Genomic DNA, 18862 nt, shown 5'->3' on the forward strand with positions numbered 1-18862 from the left:
AAGTATCACAGGTATTTATAGACTCACCATGTTCGTCTGCAGCCACACAGAGGAAAAATACAGACGCTAGACTGAATAAAGTTTTTTTCACAGTTAACTTCATGTTCAACACTCTGGACTCTGCAAAATCAGAAAGTGTTCTGAAGCCTTGCCTCAACAAATTTATAAAAAACTAACGATGACTCAGCAGGTTTTATGTAAATAATGTCCACACCACTCCCACATGTTCTAGCCAGTGTGACAAAGATAGGGTTAGTTTTGCTCAATGCTGATAGTGGGCTGATCTGCCCAGACTGAAAATATGAATACAGCAACGAGTTTACAACAATGCATGTTAAGATTTAACTTGGATTTAAAAGGTTTCAATGGTTTACATTGGTGTCAGTAGAACAAATCATAGTTTATCATGAAAGCAATAAAACAATGCAATAGTACTGTATTGTATATTTGCACAGGATAGTTTGCCACAAAATGCACGACAGCTTTATGGTTTCACCAAAGGTCGGAGCAGAGCTAATAAATGTCATGTAATTTCCATATAGAGCATGTACATGTGCTGAGCCTCTGTTCAGCTTACAAAAACTAAGTGTTTACTGTATGTGGGAATGACGTACGACCAGCTGCTGACACACAGTTCTTTGCACCCTATCAGTAATTCATCATCAATGGTGATGCCGTGAGTTTGTAATTACAGTTTAAGTTTATTGTGTTTTAATAAACAAATCAAATGAAGAATCACATATAATTTGTAAAAAACAAGCAGAAGATGTTTAAATAAGTCAGCAAACACAGCTGTGATGTCTTATGACATGAGGTGTTATCTGGCTCCATAGTGTTACCTGATGGACAGATTATATTAGAGTTTTTGTCTATTGCTTAAACACTAAAAGTGAATGCTTAGAGCAACGCCTCAACAAACTTCTTGTAGCACAATGTTAAACACAGTGTAACCACAGCTTAAACACATTTTCAAGTTTGCACTTTGGTCTCAAATCTGTAACTCACTAACCCACTTACATGAGACACTTTGTTCAAAACCAAAACAGGAGCCACATCCTACAGAAACATAACTTCAGATGAAGCAGCTGTACAGGGTTCCACTTGAGAGGAACAGTGTCAGATTTAAGTATCTGCGCCATGATAATGTGCAAATATGTGTCACTTTACATATATTATAGTGATGTGGGGATGAGGGTTCATGCTGCCTGTAGCTTGTAGCTTTTGTCTATATTGTCTATATTGAGCCAGCCCCTATGTGTGTGATAATATAGACATAGTAGTTACTGTGTGTGTTTTCAGTAACACTATTCAATATTTACAGACAGTTCTGGACTATCTATGTGGATGAGGCAGGCTTCAATCTGCCCAAAACCAGGTTGTTACATGTTTACAGGCTGTTGTACTGTACATGTCCTTGGCCAGCGTGGGGGATTGGCCCGCGTGGGGGGTGGGGAGTGGGGCCTACAAAGAAGACAGGTCATTGAACTATGCTTTATAGATGATCACCTTAGCAGCATTTACATTCTGTGACCTAGTGAGATTGGTTATTTTACCTGAGAAATCCCAGAAGTCCTAAGCGATACTGGATCAAAACCACAACCACATCCTGGTAAGCAGCCAGGGCAGATCCATCATACATAGAAGCTGAGCCTATAGCAAACCCTCCACCATGGATCCAAATCAAACTCTGGAAGATGGGTTCGGGGCAATCTGAGTCTTCACGGAGCAGCAACCTTACAAAATCAAAAGTAATCAAAAGTTAAAAGTAAATATGATTATTAGTGCGTTTCATATTTCAATGAGTGGGAAACTGGTTATGGATTCAGAAGGAGAATCGCTGTAAAGAACACACCCACCTTAAAAGAAAAATTAAATACAAAAGAACAAGAGATTTGAAAAAAGCTAAATTGAACCCCTAAAAGAAAAAAGAAAGATCAGAGTAACTGGGGGAAAAAAAGAGACAACTCTGCCCACAACACACACACACACACACACACACACACACACACACACACACACACACACACACACACACACACACACACACACACACACACACACACACACACACACACACACACACACACACACACACACACACACACACACACACACACACACACACACACACACACACACACACACACACACACACACACACACACACACACACACACACACACACACACACACACACACACAAACAAAAGGGTAATTCAAATATTCAATTCAATTTTCTTTATATAGCGCCAAATCACAACAAAGTTATCTCAAGGCACTTTACAAAGTAAGGTTTAAGACCTCACACAACTAAACCCAACAAATCCCACATACAGCAAGCATTTAATTTGATAGCAACATTGGAGAGGAAAAACTCCATCTCTAACGAGGAAAAAACCTCCAGCAGAACCAGGCTGGATGTGGGCAGCCGTCTGCCTCGACCGGTTGGGGTGAGGGAAGAGAGGGAGAAAAGCACAGCAAAAACAACAAGCAACAACAAGCAACAACAGAGCACGGGCAGGACGGTTGGGCCAGGGACTGGATACAGGCAGGATACATCAATGCCAGTGACCTGAACCATGTCTAACTATAAACTTTATCAAAAAGGAAGGTTTTAAGCCTAATTTTAAAGGTGGAGAGTGTGTCAGCTTCTCGAATCTGAAGATGGAGCTGGTTCCAGAAGAGAGGAGCTTGGTAGCTAAAAGCTCTGCCTCCCGTACTACATTTAAACACTCTAGGAACCACAAGTAGCCCAGCGCTCTGAGAACGAAGTGTTCTGCTGGGAGCATAAGGAACTATGAGGTCTTTAAGATAAGAAGGACCTTTATCATTGAGTACTTTGTAGGTGAGTAGGAGAATTTTAAATTCTATCCTACATTTTACAGGCAGCAAGTGCAGAGAAGGTAATGTAGGAGAAATGTGATCTCTCTTTCTAAGTCCTGTCAGGACTCTGGCTGCAGCATTTTGAATAAGCTGTAGGCTTTTTAAGGAGCTGTTAGGACACCCTATGAGTAAGCAGTTACAGTAGTCCAGCCTAGAGGTAACAAATGCATGGATCAGTTTCTCTGCATCTGCTCTGAGAGAGGATGCTTCTGATTTTAGCTATATTTCTAAGATGGAAGTAGGCGGTTCTGGAGATTTGTTTAATGTATGATGTAAAAGAGAGATCCTGTTCAAAGATGACACCAAGGTTCCTCACAGTAGAATCTGAAGCTAATGTTATGCCATCCAGGGTGGCTATCTGACTCAATAGTGTCTCTCTCAGATTTTTAGGCCCAACAATAAGAATTTCAGTTTTATCTGAATTTAGTTGAGGGAAGTTTTGGGACATCCAGGATTTTATGTCTTTTAAACAACCCTGAATTTTGACTAGTTGATCTGTTTCATTTGGTTCCAAGGACATATATAGCTGATTATCATCTGCGTAACAATGAAAATTAATAGAATGCTTTCTAATAATCTCACCTAGAGGAGACATGTATAGGCTAAACAAAATTGGACCAAGCACAGAACCTGTGGTACTCCTTAGCTAATCCTTGTGCATGTGGAGAATTTCTCATTAACATGAACAAAGTGGAATTTGTTCAACAAATAGGATTGAAACCATCCCAATGCTGTTCCCTTAATCCTGATTCTATATTCTAGTGTCTGTAATAGAATGTTGTGATCAATTGTATCAAATGCAGCACTAAGATCTAACAGGACAAGGACAGAAACTAGACCATTGTCCAAAGCTAATAGAAGATCATTAGTGACTCTAACCAGAGCTGTTTCTGTGCTATGATGTTTTCTAAATCCTAACTGAAAATCTTTGTACAGGTTATTCCCACTCAGGTGATCAGATAATTGTTTAGCCACGATTTTTTCCAGAATCTTGAAAATACAGGGTAAATTTGAAATGGGCCTATAGTTAGCTAGTTCTCCAGGGTCCAGGGTTGGTTTATTCAATAGAGGTTTGACCACATCCACCTTAAAAGCCTGTGGTACATAGCCTAAATGTTGTAAGTAAGTAACAATGTAAGATTGGTTGATTTGATTTTTTATGAACGAGCTGATTGAAGGTAGAACTTATTTGAGTAATCTGGTTGGGATTGGATCTAAAAGACAAGTGGACGACTTGGAAGAGTTGATTACTGAGGTTAACTCCATATGAGTTATGGGGAAGAAGCTGTCTAGGTAAGACAGAGAATTTGGTAAATTTAAAATTGATGGATCTAGACAGTGTGGACGAAATTTCCCATAAAGAAGCAGATGAGAGAGTTGTCTTTTGTGTAATTTATTATAAAAATAAAGTAAAATAAAAATATTGGGGAAAGCAAATCAAAAGCATGGATGTTGATCGTGCACATCAACAAACCAAAAACCAGCTGGGGAGATCAATGCACACACCATAAAGGTGTGATGCAAAGAGCCCATCCTCAAGTTCCTTCTGCCTTTTAGCTTCTCTGTCCAACTAGGGTGGACTGTCTTTCTAACCCAATCAAATTACATGCACCATCTACTACCTGTCGCATTGTGTGTGAAGATATTTACATTCTCACACCTGCATCGCTGACGGCCAACTATCTGTGAGAAAGGAGCACCAAGTCTCAACAGACAGAGACACAACTCCCCGGCCTTGGGTTTGGGAGCTAGAGTTGAGAGTCTATCAGGCAGAGACAAGCATTGAACAATCTAGGTGAAATGTCAAATGCATACAGTAAGACAAAACATAAGATATTAATTGCAGAACATAAGTCATAAATCATATAATAACTGCATAGAAATAAGGAAGAAACAATTTTTCCCATAACAACAGTGCTTTCTGTCATTTGGAAGAGGTCGCTGCTGAATGTTTTTTCTAATGGCGATAATTTAATTAGTAAAGTAGTTCATAAAGTCATTGCTGCTGAGATTTAAGGGGATAGTAGACTCAACACAGCTATGACTCTTAGTCAGCCTGGCTACAGTGCTGAAAAGAAACCTGGGGTTGTTTTTGTTTTCCTCAATTAGGGAGGAATAATATGTTTTTCTAGCAGCACAAAGTGCTTTTTTATATATTATTAGACTGTCCTTCCATGCAATGCAGTTTACATTTATTTTGTTGGAACACCACTGCCTTTCTAGTTGTCTGGTCCTGTGCTTTAGGCTGCGGATCTCTGACTTATACCATGGAGCTAACCTCCTCTGATTCACTGTCTTCTTCAGAGGAGGAGCCACTGTGTCTAACATTGTACGTAGAGAGGCTGCAGCATCATCTACAAGACAGTCAACCTGTTCATCAAGATTAAGGTGACTGTTCTCTGTGTATCTACAAGACATTGAGGCAAAAGATGATGGAATCATCTGCTTGAATCTGGCAACAGCGTTGTCAGATAAACATCTGCTATAGTAACATTTCTTTCCAGCTATTGTAAGGTCAATTATGCTAAATTCCAAAGTTAATAAGAAATGGTCAGATAACAGAAGGTTTTGCGGAAGAACTATTAAATTATCAATTTCAACCCCATATGTCAGGACAAGATCGAGGGTATGATTAAAACGATGAGTGGGTTCATTTAAATGCTGTGTAAAACTAATAGTGTCTATTAAGGAGTTAAAAGCAGTGCTGAGACAGTTACTGTCAACATCTACATGAATGTTAAAGTCTCACACTATAATGACTTTATCTGTGCTAAGAACTAAGTCAGATAAGAATTCATAGAATTCAGTTAAGATCTCCGAATATGGAGCAGGAGGACGGTAAACAATACAAAACACAACTGGCTTCTTGGTTTTAGAGTCTAGGTGAGAAAGGCTCAGAGTGAGGCTCTCAAATGAGTTATAACTATGTTTAGGTTTAGGAGTAGTTAATAAATCTGATTTATGAATTGCTGCTACTTCTCCACCTCTACCTGTACTGTACTTCTAGGAACATGATAGTTTATGTGACTCATTGGAGTCGACTCGTTTAAAGTAACATATTCATCCTGCTGCAGCCAGGTTTCAGTGAGACAGAACAGATCTATGTGAAGGTCACTTATCAAGTCAATTATCAACAAGGATTTAGATGAGAGAGATCTGATATTTAATAAACCACACTTTATTAACTTACTGTTACTTTGTTCTATAAGAGAACCTGTTTTGATGTTTATTCAATTCTGGTAAGTCACTCCTCTTTGATTTGTTTGTGACTTGTATAGTTTAGGTGGTCGAGAAGCAGACACAGTCTCTATGCGATAACTAAGACTAAGAGTGGGTGGCGGCTGTAGAGAACATGCAGAGAGGCGTGTAAGACTGCGACTCTGCGTCCTGGGCTCCACTCTGAGTTGTCACAGAGTGGAGAGGCTAAGCAACATGGCCATGTTACTAGAGAGCAGAGAGGCTCCGTTCAACGTGCCATTATATTTAGAAAATAGCGGAGAGTAACGCTGTACACACACAGCGGCAGTATACCTCAGTAACCGGAAGTGACCAATACGCTTACCGTCAGTCAGCCAATCCAGGGTTCGTCCAATACAGCTTTTGTGTAAGGCTTTGTTGCAAAAATTTGATATCAAGTTTTGATTAAAGTGTTTCATTTTGGCAAAGATGTGAGTTGTTAAGTTGTTGTTACACATATCATATTATGTCAAGAGCAAATGCTCCCATTATTTCTGCTCTCTATTCTAATGCAGAACTGAGCGCGATGAGGGTAAATCTGGATCTGGACTCCTTTCCCACCATCAGCAGAACACACTTCTGCAGCCATCACGTTCTGGACTCAACAGACTCACCAGCTACTACAAGCCCTACACCAGCATGAAAGGACTGTGTCTGAAGCTACAGAGGCCGTGAAACTGTCCTACAAGCGTGGGTGTCTGACACAGACACCAGTTTATGACAATCAGCAAAGGAAAGCAAGGAAAGAAAAACAGCAGTGAGCTCCATCTGTGAAGAACTGCTCTGCCACAGACACTGGTTGAAACAACAGGAGAGGCTTCAGATGTGATTGGTCCAATAGAGCTGCGTTTGAGGATCCAGAAAGCATCTCTCATTGCTTTGGAAGAAGAACTGTTCCTGCTATGTCTGGTTTCACCCACTTTGGCGCTCACATCAGAATGATGGTTGGTGAAGGAGGAAGGTGATTGTTCCTTTTCACGTGACGTAGAAGACGGTACCGCAAACACAAACACATCCATACATGCAATGAAGAAACACGCCTACAGCTGATACACGCTCAATTAGTCCAAATTCATGCTCGCAATGAAGAATCGCTTTTTGCTTAAAACATCCCACAGAGTGATTTGAAAATTATGACAAACAGCTAAATGACAACTGCTACATGACTTTTCAGTCTGATGGGTTTATGTCACAGCTCATGTCATTCACGGTTTCTGTTCATTTCATTATTTTGTCACTACTTCCGTTTCTAGTTAACTCACCTGTGTACTATTGGTAATCAACCCACTTGCATTTAAGCACCACCACATGCCATAGCATCTGGCCAGATTGTCTAACCACATCTGTTGTCTAACCAACATTCCAGCGCTACCTTGTGTCCAGTCCCAGTGTTTGATCCGGTTTTGTTCCAGTCGTTTTTTTCTCTTGTTCAGCCTATGATAATAGTGAGCCGTGAGTTTGACCATTGCCTGTTTTTGACCTCGTTTTTGCCTACTCCCTGTCGGATAAAACATCGTTCTTAATCAAGCCACGCTGTGCACATGTCTTCTGGTCCTGATGATAAGTTTGAAGAGTTATAATTTCACACACACACTGACAAACTGACCTTGACACACTCTAATGTTTTTGTTTTTTAGATAAAAACGAGGGTTCAGTTGAGGCGGCGGACCCACATGCAGAGCTTCAGAGACTCATAGTAGCGTATAAAATTGTTTAATGTTCTCTGGTCAAAATACAGGCACAGGTCAAAACCAGGAATGCAGATTGGCAACAGCACAAACACGGCAGACAGGTAGGCAAGTCAAAAAAGCGTGAGATCATTTACCAGAAACAGTTCAGGCCACGGTACCGACAGGGAGAATCCAGAAGATGAAACGTGGAATTGTAAACAGAGTGGAAACAGGTAAGTCGATGAACCAAATCCTGGAGGCTAACACGATCTGGTGGAGAACTTAGGTGAGGTGCTTAAATACAGAACTAAATGACCGGATTGAAAACAGCTGACAGTTCACATGACTGGGCAGAGGGAGGACCAGAGGAGGGCTCGAGGCACCCCAAACAGGGCGGGCGGAGGGCCACCACGAACAACGCCCCCCAACAGAACCAGGACAGAAACCCAGACCAGATCAAACAGATAAAACGAAAGTCAAAACAGAGTCCAGAGCCAGCGTCCAAATAAAACCCAACACAAAATCCTGAATAAGAGTCCAACACATAGTCCCAAATGTGATTCCCAATACGGCGACTCAACACAAAGTCTACTTACCCTCTCCCAGGGGGAGGAAGGTGAGGCGAGGCGCGACCCAGCAGCCGCTAGGCCAGAAGAGCACCACCAGAGTCCAGTGGCAAGCTGTAGACTCTGGGAGGTCAGCACTGGAAACAGCCGCCTCCTGAGCCCCATACAGTGCAACGACGACCTCCAGACGAGACGCCGTCCTGGCAGCAGACGAGTTGAGCCGGCCGGCGACACAGCAGAGAGCAACCAGCAGCCCACAAAGATCGACGACGTCCTCTAGGCAGCCATCCGAGACGAGGGCAGCCGTGCTCACCTGAGCATCACCAAGCACTCCGGGAGCTACACCTGTACAGAGAAGAACAGAGGACACAGAGCCCCAGGCCGGCAGGAACCAGCCTGGGCCCCCAGAAACTCCTGAAGTGGCCTCCTTGTGGCCGACATGTATGAAGGTGAATACGGAACTGAGACAGGGACGGCCTCTTCAAAGCAGACGGGAACTGAGACAGAAGGCGTCTGCTTCAGTCTGCCACATGGAACAGGGACAAAAGGCGTCAGCTGGGGTCTGCCACAAGGAATGGGAATATGAACGACCCCCTTTTCGGGGCCAACGGGGAGCAAAATTGCATCCACTAGGCCAACTTGGGACAGAATGGCCGCTTCTCCCGGGCCATCGTGGGACAGAATGGTCTCCTCTTCTGAACCAAATGTCATGGTCCGCCACACAAGATGGCGGATCATGGGGGTCGGTCTGGGCCAAGTCAGAGAGCCGTGAGGACCAGGCATACATTTTAAGCCGTTTATTTTAAGTTCAACACCCCCAAACCGTACACACAAAACACTCCCTTATATAATAAAAAAAAACAATACAGCAGGGGCTAGCCCCACACACACACCGGGCAAATTTAACAGGCCTAGAAAACAAAAACACACTACTCTGGCGAGAAACTAAAACATGGTAAATCGAACACACGGCACGGCAACCGGGCTAACTAAGGCCTGGCATGGCAATAAAGCTAACTCAGACCTGGCATGGCAACAAGGCTAACTCAAACATGGCATGGCAACAAGGCTAACTCAAACATGGTAACAAGGCTAACTCAAACATGGCATGGCAACACGGCTAACTCAGACATGGCATGGTAACAAGACTAACTCTGACATGGCATGGTAACAAGACTAACTCAGACATGGCAAGGCTAACTCAAACATGGTAACAAGGCTAACTCAAACATGACATGGCAACAAGACTAACTAATACATGGACCAACCTGACACGAACGGCATGGTGAAACAAGGACAGAGTGGTGTACGACAGTGGTGTATGGCAATGACGTATGGCAATGACCCAGCACAGAGTGCTGTGCTGCAGGAGTCTTTGAAGGGATCCAGAGGGCACGTGCAGGTGTGGCAAGTTGAACTGATTACTGTCTACAGAGGAAAAGAGAGGGAGTGGGGATGGTCCAGAGCTGAGGCGTGGCCTAGTGAGGGAGAAGGCATGGTCCAGGGCGAAAAAAAGATCAAACAGAATGGCTGGCAGAGTCAGGCCAGGATCCTGACAGGCAGAGCCAGCCCAGGATCCTGACACCAAAACGACAACGCAAAATGAACGCTTCCTCAGGGGGCAACACGACCGCTTTTCCAGGATCAACCGGGGACAGAATGGCCTCTTCTGGGCCAACACGGAACAGAATGGCCTCTCCTGGGCCAACGCGGGACAAAATGTCTGACATAGCAGGAGATTAGCGGCAGCAGCCTGGAGCCTGGGACCTGAAACAGTCTGCGACACCGGCCAGAAAACAGACTGTGGTCCTGTTGCAGGATCAGGCTACAATGGTGTGACTGGATCAGACTGGGGTACTGAGACAGGCCGAGGTTCTGTGACTGGATCAGGATGTGGTTCTGTGACTGGATCAGGATGCGGTTCAATGACTGGAGCAGGCTGGGATACGGTGACAGGCTGCGGTTGGCAGACGAATGGTACCATCTGTAGCCATGCAGTCTGGTTTGGGCCTTATGGTAAGCCGTGCCGCTCAAACACTTTTTCCCCTCACAATTCAGATTTCCCAACAGGTGAGAACAGGCAAGAGGACCACTGCACACCATCCAACCAGGGCAATGGGCGACCATTACAGAGTTCAGGAGGAAGCGCTGGAACTCCAAATGGTAGCGAGGCCCCTTCCAGATCTTTCAGACGACCCACACGGTGTCAGGGCTGGCAGGTGTCTAGACAAAGCGGACCCACATGCACGGCGACGGAGGCCAGCAGGTATGTTACACAGGTTTTAATGTTCACACTGGATTCCAAGCACAGGTACAGTACCGGCACGGTCCGGTTCCGTTTAAGTGGCAAACAAAAGCAGTGGTCAAGACAGGCAGCGTTGGCAACAGGTTTAGTTTGGACAGGAGGATTAGGCTACGAACGAGGTCAAGAACTGGCAAGAACAGCAACTGGAACTGTGGATGAAACAATGCTGTAAAGCGGAGGTAATCACATCAATCTGGCGTGAGTACTGGATGTTACCCTGTCTTGACTGACTATTACAAACAGCTGATGGATATGTGACCGGAAGTAAAGCTTGCACTAGAAATGGAATGAACAGAACCGGAAGTCCATTTTCATTTTCCAAACCACTTTATTCCATATGCGGAGTCGCAGGGGTGCTGGAGCCTATCCCAGCTGGCTATGGGTGAGAGGTGGGGTACACCCTAGGCAGGTCGCCAGCCTGGGTAACACAGAATGTAGTCAATCAACCTAATGCATGGTTTTTGGACTGTGGGAGGAAGCCCAAAGCCGGTGAATCACACTGTCAGACCATACATCTACATACGTACTGAGAAAACTTTCGACGCAGGGCGATGTGTAGACTTCCCATCACAGGAGTGACAGTGACTCAGACGACATTGGGAGGGAAACCTGGCATTAATAACAAATCCCAAGTGTGTCTGTGATCAGATGATCACAACCTGAAGAACTCCATCGGGCAATTAATGTGTTAACACACAGGTTGGAAACAATCTAACGCTACTGTTCAATAGGAAGAAGCAGATCTTTACGAGACATCAATTGTAAACTTCTTGTGTTAGACTTCATTTTATGTTACTCTGATTATTACCTTGATCATATGTTGTTTATATGTCTTTTTACACACTATTTTTGAATGAGTGGTGTTTAATTTGCTCACAATCACTTTATTCACTGCTACAATTAGTTTTTATCCTTCATCTACAGATGATAGAGGTTATAAGACAACACAAGCAGCAATACGCAACATCATCCCTGATTCTCCTATTCACTCTAGAGCCAAATGTACAAAAGGTCCAAAAGCATGAAACAGCTCCAACAGCTCCAGATTCCTGTAGAGATGACATCTCCTTGATGGATCAAAGCTCTTCACACAGAGCACAGCAAGATACAAATCCCTGATTCCTCCCCTACTTGCTAATTTCTCCCCATTGTTCACTTTCACAAGACTTTCTTTCACAAAACAAATCTTACCACAGGTTTCCATCTGCTATTAACTTCCCTTACCTTCTTCTTCATTCTTGCCAAATTCCTCTTCTCCTGCTTCAACCTTTTGCTAAATGAGTGACTACATGCACTAACAACAAAGTGTTATTTGTTCTACAGTTTATCTGGTGCCAAAGTTGAACATCCTCACCCAGTTTTCCGTTGTTTGCAGCCTATTAATCAGAGCCTCTGAGAACTAAATAGTAATTTCTTTGGTTTTGTTTCTAGACTCGCTTGGGTAGATGCTTAGACTTTAATTGGATTTTTTCAAACACACAAGTCTCCACTCATTCTGATCTTCCCATACCACAAGCATGGTTGGACATTAGCATTCACACAATTACCTTATAATAACTCTGTTTCAGCCAGGTAGTTTGTGTTAGGGAAATTGTTAGTTCCCTTTGTGAATCTAGCAGACACAATCAGTTGAGATCTTCTTTAGGATTTTACTTGCAAGGAGTGAGCAGTTTACAGCAAAGGCAACATCCTCTCACTAAAGAGAAGACAAGGATTCAGCTCATAATATGTATTGCATTCTGGAAGGTGCATAGTCACACAGTACGTGGGAAATATTTCCTGCACAAAACAAGCATTGGTCTCATCAGATAAGGATGCTACACATCGGTACTCCCTATTTCTTGCAGAGCAGAAAGGAGGAAACTTCAAAGCTATAGCACAGCTAACGAGGCTTCAGCAAAATATGTTTCAATGATTAAGTGCAGTATTTTTCCAACAGTTTGTACGAAACATTCGTTCACAGCAACGTACCCTGTGGTGTGTTTATCATACTGCACACAGACACTGAAGGAGTCATCATAAGCTTATACCAATATATATATTATTAGATCAATCATATGTCCCTTTTACTCCAGTGGGAGATCCATAGATGTATCTCCATAATTAAGTATAATTAAAAGTTATGCTGTAATTAATTATAAGTTATAATTAATCTAGACTATAACAATAACAATAATAACAATAACAAAAAACAAACAAGCTACATCTGACACAAAGTGACACATACTGTATCACACAAGCTGATCTTAAAATGGTTCACAATCTTGCTTAATTTTTACTTGTTCAGGGGTTGCCCTTATGGCTTCACAAATTCTTCGTAATCCTATCAGTGATTAATTCAGTTACTTTCTCTTTTTGTTTTTAGTCACTGGCATCTGCTACTTCACACAGCACTTCGAGCGTCAAAGCCACCGATAAAAACTAAAAATTAGACTGTTTTAAGGCTCGCTGCTGTCGTGGAAATTTGTTATAAAGGCAGATGAGAGGGTTGACTTTTGTGAAATTTATTTTAATTACAGAGAAAAAAAGATTATGGGAAATGTAAAGTACAGTAAAAGCCAGCTGGGAAGATCAAAACATACACCACGGAGGTATAATGCAAAGATCACACAATCCTCAAGTTGTCTCTGCCTTTTAACCCCTCTAATTGACTGGGGTGGAATGTCTGTCTAACCCAGTCGTATAACATGCACCATCTTCTCCCTTTCGCCGTGTGTGTGTGTGAAGATGTTTCTGTTCTCACACCTGCACCACTGGCATCTAAGTGTCAGGGAACACGAAGCGCTAAGTCTCAACAAAGAGAGAGAGACACAACTCTCCGGCCTTGGGTTTGGGAGTTCAGAGTGTATTAGGCAAAGACAGCCATTGAACAATCTAAATGAAAAGTCAAGTACGTAAAAGATATGAAAGACAAGACATAGGATAACATGAATCATAACCCAATAGGTTAATGGTTCAATAGGAAAGAAGCAATTTTTTCGATAACACTGCGCACCATCTTCTCCTTAAGTTGCTTGATCTTCTCTGGAAGTGTCTGAGTCATGAAGACAAAGCGGTTCTTCTTCAGATGCTGACGGGTGACCTGCTGCTTCAAACCAATGGCCAGGTAGTCTTCTCCTGCTCCATACTGTGGCCAGTGAGCAAGACCGTCACCATTAGGAGACCTGCACACACACACAAGCTGTAAACACAGCAACCTGGTGTCATGTATGTGATGACTTCCTGTCCACAGAGCAGTGATTCCTACCCTGTACGGGCAAAGTTCCCCCAGTAGCTCATCATGGTTTTGCTTAACTCTTCCTCCTCTTTAGGACATGGGTCTAAAATAATGAGACTGAGGTGAAATAATCTGCTGAAATACAACTTACAAATGAAATGGTGAATGGTTTGTGTATTGTAATTACCAGATAGTTTGACATGAGTAGTTGTGAAGCAAATTCCTGAAATTATAAGAAGTTCATCTGCATGATCAGCCCCAACAAAGTTTGGCCTTTGTTTCTGCAGGAGTGTGGGAGGATGCTGGTATTCATACAGGAAAACAGCACCACCTGCATCTGTAGCACAAATACACAAATAAATGGTAAACATATTCTTTTTGTGTATTTTTAAATGCATGTTCATAATAATATCTACAAGTACCTCTGTGGGCATTGGACGTCAAAATGGCTGGAATAGTAATCAAAATGTCTCCTAGTATCTCAGTGAACCCGTCTCTGTTCTTCACGCGATCTTCACCAGTTCCAATATATTCATCTATTATGAAATCTCTGACAACTGCAAGTTTGGGCTTAAGGAAAATATAAAAGACATCTGTCAGAGAAGCTTGAGTATAAATAATCAACCTATAACTGTTACTGTTAGATTGACTTACACCTGGAAAGAAAACAGACAATGTCTTTTTGATCTGCTCTCGGTCCATTCCCTCTGTCCAGTTTTGAAGGCCAAGAATCTAAAGGAAGACATGAATGCAATGAACATTTTAAAACACACACACACACACACACACACAGGTTCTCCAGCAAAGCAAATCCCATTAACACTTACATGTGGAATCATCCATCCACCTTCATCATCATTCACACCTGTCATGAATGGAACAGTGAGATTTTCATGTTTACGCAACAGCTCCTCCACAGGTTTTGTCAGGAAGTGTCCGTCAACAGTTATAGACGGTGAAAAATTAACATCCTTAAAAAAATAAATGTTTAAAAAAGTTAAAACAAAAAAATAAATTTGACACAAAACGTTGATGTTTACCTTATTTCCTAAAGTCAGTATTAGTCACTGTCTCACCTTCCCAATGGTCACAATAGTGTCAACATCCAGATTTCTAAAACAATCAGCGATTTTCTCTGTGCTTTCATGGTTACAGCCAGATACATTTGCCACAATCTGAGAACAAACGTTAAAGCGGCATATTTAGAAATTTACAAGAAAAAAAACATTGATGTGATATTTTCAAGCACAACACACCAGAATGTGGAGTGAATTAACCCTTAAGTGGCAGTTGAACATATAAAACCTTCTAGTATGTAATTACTCTACTTCTATAACTTTTAAATATTGACAATAACCATTATTATTAAATGTTACTTTCACCTTCATCATTGGTAAAGGGTTATTTAACACAACTGCTTGCATTGCACTTCCACTCTCAGCAATGGCACGATGGAACAACCCATGAGACAACGGTGAGAGAGGCTGTGGATTAAAACAACACAGAAAGTGGTTTAGTGGAGAAGAAAATATGAGTTCATTTTAAATGTTTCATCTGCACATGAAGTCTTACCAGCAAGGATGCACTCATCCCACCTGCAGCATGTCCAAATACAGTGACTAAACCTGGATCTCCACCAAAGTTGTGAATGTGCTGCTGGATCCACCTCAGAGCTTGTACCTGGTCCAGCAAACCAACGTTTCCAGGCATGTGTTGATCTCCAGTGCTGAATCAAATACATACCGTAGTTACACTCTAACAGGTCACAGTAACAAAAGCTGATCACAGAACCATAGTTTATAGATAAACACTTGGGCAGCATCTTTATTCTAAGACTTAGTGGGTCATTTTATTTATTTATTATTTGTATTGTATTAATTTCTTATTTATTTCATTTTACCTGAGAAATCCCAGAATTCCTAAGCGATACTGGATCAAAACCACAACCACATCCTGGTAAGCAGCCAGTGCAGATCCATCAGACGTAGAAGCTGAGCCAAAAGTAAATCCTCCACCTTCGATCCAAACCATGACCTGATTTTTTCACAAATTTCAAACAGCATTGTAAATTTATTGTGTATGGAATCGTCTTCAATCACTTCAATCTGACTGAAGTCTGTAACTGAATGTGATATTGTAATTGGGTTTTTGGTAAATTTCCCCTGTTATTCTAGTTGTAAATATGGACCTCCATTATTCACATCATCTTTATGAATTCAGCAGTCATTGAAAGGTTCTTACTGGGAGTTTGGCATCATGAGTTTTGTTTGCAGGTGTGTAAATGTTGAGGTAGAGACAGTCTTCAGAAATGTCTGGAATGACTTGGAACAAATCTCCAAGATGACGAGAAATGTCTACAAGAATCTGTCTGTTTTGAACACACCTGGAGTAGAGCAATTGTAATAAATTCCTGTTGAACATGGTTCTTATGTTTAGAATAGATGGATGCTGTGGATGGATGTCTCACATGGGCGGCTGCTGGGTGGCATCTTTCACTCCTTCCCATCCCTCTACAGGTTGAGGTGCAGCCAGTCTCAGAGCAGGACCTACAGGGGGCTTGGCAAAGGGGACCCCCAGGTAGGCATGGACCCCAGTCTCCTTCCCCTTAACACTAACATACTGACCTCTCAGACTCCCCAGCTGAGTGTGCACTTCAGGTGCTGTCAGGACATTCAAAGTGTAAGACATCATGAGTTATGAATTCACTAAAAGTCCATGCATCTATTATTTTACCATCTTTTCCAAACTGGATCTCGTTTGGTGTCGCTATGTTACAAGATGAATTAGATTTAACCCTCGAATCTAAAACCCATGGTTTCATTAGGTGCATGACTAAGAATCGATTTGACTCAGGAAAAATAGTTAGGGAATATGATGGCTACACATACACTCTTACAGGGCTACTGTACTTTTAATCTCTATAATCTCTGAAATTATATAAACGGTTTGGTTCAAATGTACCAAAACCAGATGAAACAAAAACCTCATGCATGCTGTGTTTTCAGAAGCATATTTTGCAAATATCATATCACATTTAGTCACGTAGGCTGCTCTAATTACACAAATGTTAGTTCTCCTACATCAGCATGAGTTAAGCAATGATCAATAAAACTAAATGTTGCAATCAAGTTTAAATACAGTCTAGTGTGTCTAGAATAGGACACAAAGTATCTCAGGTATTTACAGACTCACCATGTTCGTCTGCAGCCACACAGAGGAAAAATACAGACGCTAGACTGAGTAAAGTTTTTTTCACACTGAACTTCATGTTCAACACTCTGGACTCTGCAAAATCAGAAAGTGTTCTGAAGCCTTGCCTCAACAAATTTATAAAAAACTAACGATGACTCAGCAGGTTTTATGTAGGTAATGTCCACACCACTCCCACATGTCCTAGCCAGTGTGACAGATATGGGGTTACAGTAGGTTTGCTCAATGCTGATCGTGGGCTGATCTGCCCAGACTGAAAATATGAATACAGCAACGAGTTTACAACAACGCATGTTAAGATTTAACTTGGATTTAAAAAGCTTCAGTTGTTTACATTGGTCTCAGCAGAACATATCATATTTTATCATGAAAGCAATACTTAGCAAAACAATGCGATTGTACTGTATTGTATATTTGCACAGGATAGTTTGCCATAAAATACATCACAGCTCCGTGGTTTCACCAAAGGTTGGAGCAGAGCTAATAAATTTCATGTCATTTCCATATAGAGCCTATGTACATGTGCTGTGTCAGGGACTCGGGCAGGCGGTGGACCCACATGCACGGCACGGAGGCGAGATTATAATCAACAAAAGGTTTAATTCTCAGGGCAGGGTCAGACGGTCCAGGTCATACACAAAAAGCTCGGCGAAAGTACAGACAGGGAACAGGCAAAAACTCACGATCAGTAGATAATCAGTCCAGGTTCTTTCACGGGCAGGATACACGGCGCAGGGCAAACAGGAACAAGACACGAGAACACGAACATTCAGGGAACTCAGGAAACTAGGGACGCTCAACGCAGGGATACACAAGAAACACGAACACTCAGGGGACTCGAATACGACAATCTGGCAGGGAACTAAGGACACAGGTGGTGGTTAAATACACAGTGACTTGATGACTAACAGAGTGCAGGTGTGGGTAATGAGCAGGGACAGCTGTGACAAGACAAGAAACCGGAAGTAAAGCTAAAACAGGAACAGAAACCAGGAGACTACCAAAATAAAACAGGAAACAACTAGAAACACAAAGCCAGATCATGACAGTACCCCCCCCCCTATGGCGCCTTCCACGGCGCCTACGGAAGCCCCCCCCCCAAACCAGGGCGGGCGGAGGGTGGTCCCAGGCGGAGGGACCGAATCCCTACCCCTCAAGGTACATGAGCAGGGTGGGCGGAGGGAGGACCGGGGGAGGGCCAAAACAATAGTCCACAACAAAGTCCACGAACAGGGAAGACACGAAGTTCAGGGATTCCCTCACGGAGGGTGATGGCGTGGCGAGACCCTGCCCAGCAGCCGCTGAGCCAGGGTGGCACTCTTAGTGCCCTTGGGCTGGACCGATGTCCCCGGGGACCACCCCGAATGGCAACGTCCTCCAGGCGGACGCTGATCCGAAGGGCTGAGGAGTCGAGGCGGGCGTCGCCGCAGGAGGCAGCGCCATCCGGGCAGCAGGAGGCGCCAAGGGCAAGGCCACCAGTCCGGCGGCCGAGACAAGGACGAGGCAGGGACCAGCGGCGTCCTCCTTGGACCACCGCGACGAGAGACGGGAACCGATGCAGGTGCGGCCGGAGCCGGGCCGCCGGGAACCGATGCAGGTGCGGCCGGAGCCGGGCCGCCGGGAACCGATGCAGGTGCGGCCGGAGCCGGGCCGCCGGGAACCGATGCAGGTGCGGCCGGAGCCGGGCCGCCGGGAACCGATGCAGGTGCGGCCGGAGCCGGGCCGCCGGGAACCGATGCAGGTGCGGCCGGAGCCGGGCCGCCGGAACCGATGC

At 43.3% G+C, this 18862-nt stretch overlaps 2 protein-coding genes across 3 annotated transcripts in view; both read right to left on the reverse strand.

Moving 5' to 3' along the window:
* Window positions 1-178, reverse strand: part of LOC114856903 (cocaine esterase-like) — a 37210-nt gene extending 37032 nt beyond the window's left edge. Inside the window, exon 1 of one of the 2 annotated variants that reach the window (XM_055509768.1) lies at window positions 28-178. In XM_055509768.1, the coding sequence (XP_055365743.1) occupies window positions 28-103 (76 nt within the window). In that variant the 5' untranslated portion in view covers window positions 104-178. The remainder of the gene's footprint in view (window positions 1-27) is intronic. The other variant, XM_029152779.3, reaches the window with a different exon arrangement.
* A 12971-nt stretch (window positions 179-13149) lies between these two features.
* On the reverse strand, window positions 13150-18566 carry LOC129602888 (fatty acyl-CoA hydrolase precursor, medium chain-like). The gene is made up of 13 exons (XM_029152778.3): window positions 17071-18566; window positions 16346-16538; window positions 16120-16261; window positions 15779-15912; window positions 15451-15604; window positions 15261-15362; window positions 14955-15053; window positions 14706-14849; window positions 14533-14610; window positions 14301-14448; window positions 14066-14215; window positions 13909-13981; window positions 13150-13825 (listed from the first exon to the last, which is right to left on the reverse strand). Exons 1-13 carry the CDS (start codon window positions 17144-17146, stop codon window positions 13609-13611), a joined length of 1710 nt encoding a protein of 569 aa, XP_029008611.1. The 5' UTR covers window positions 17147-18566; the 3' UTR covers window positions 13150-13608.
* Between the last annotated feature and the right edge of the window lie 296 nt (window positions 18567-18862).

This window comes from Betta splendens, chromosome 6 (genome assembly GCF_900634795.4).
Source record: "Betta splendens chromosome 6, fBetSpl5.4, whole genome shotgun sequence".
NCBI lineage: Eukaryota > Metazoa > Chordata > Actinopteri > Anabantiformes > Osphronemidae > Betta > Betta splendens.

What these genes read in the sequence shown, in the direction of transcription:
- LOC129602888 (XM_029152778.3), bottom strand. Translation starts at nt 17,146, where the DNA reads ATGAAGTTCAGTGTGAAAAAAACTTTACTCAGTCTAGCGTCTGTATTT. An exon ending in GTGGATGGATGATTCCACAT is followed by an intron (nt 14,611 to 14,705) that starts GTAAGTGTTAAT and finishes GTCTTCCTTTAG; the next exon opens with ATTCTTGGCCTTCAAAACTG. An exon ending in TACTCATGTCAAACTATCTG is followed by an intron (nt 13,982 to 14,065) that starts GTAATTACAATA and finishes TCATTATTTTAG; the next exon opens with ACCCATGTCCTAAAGAGGAG.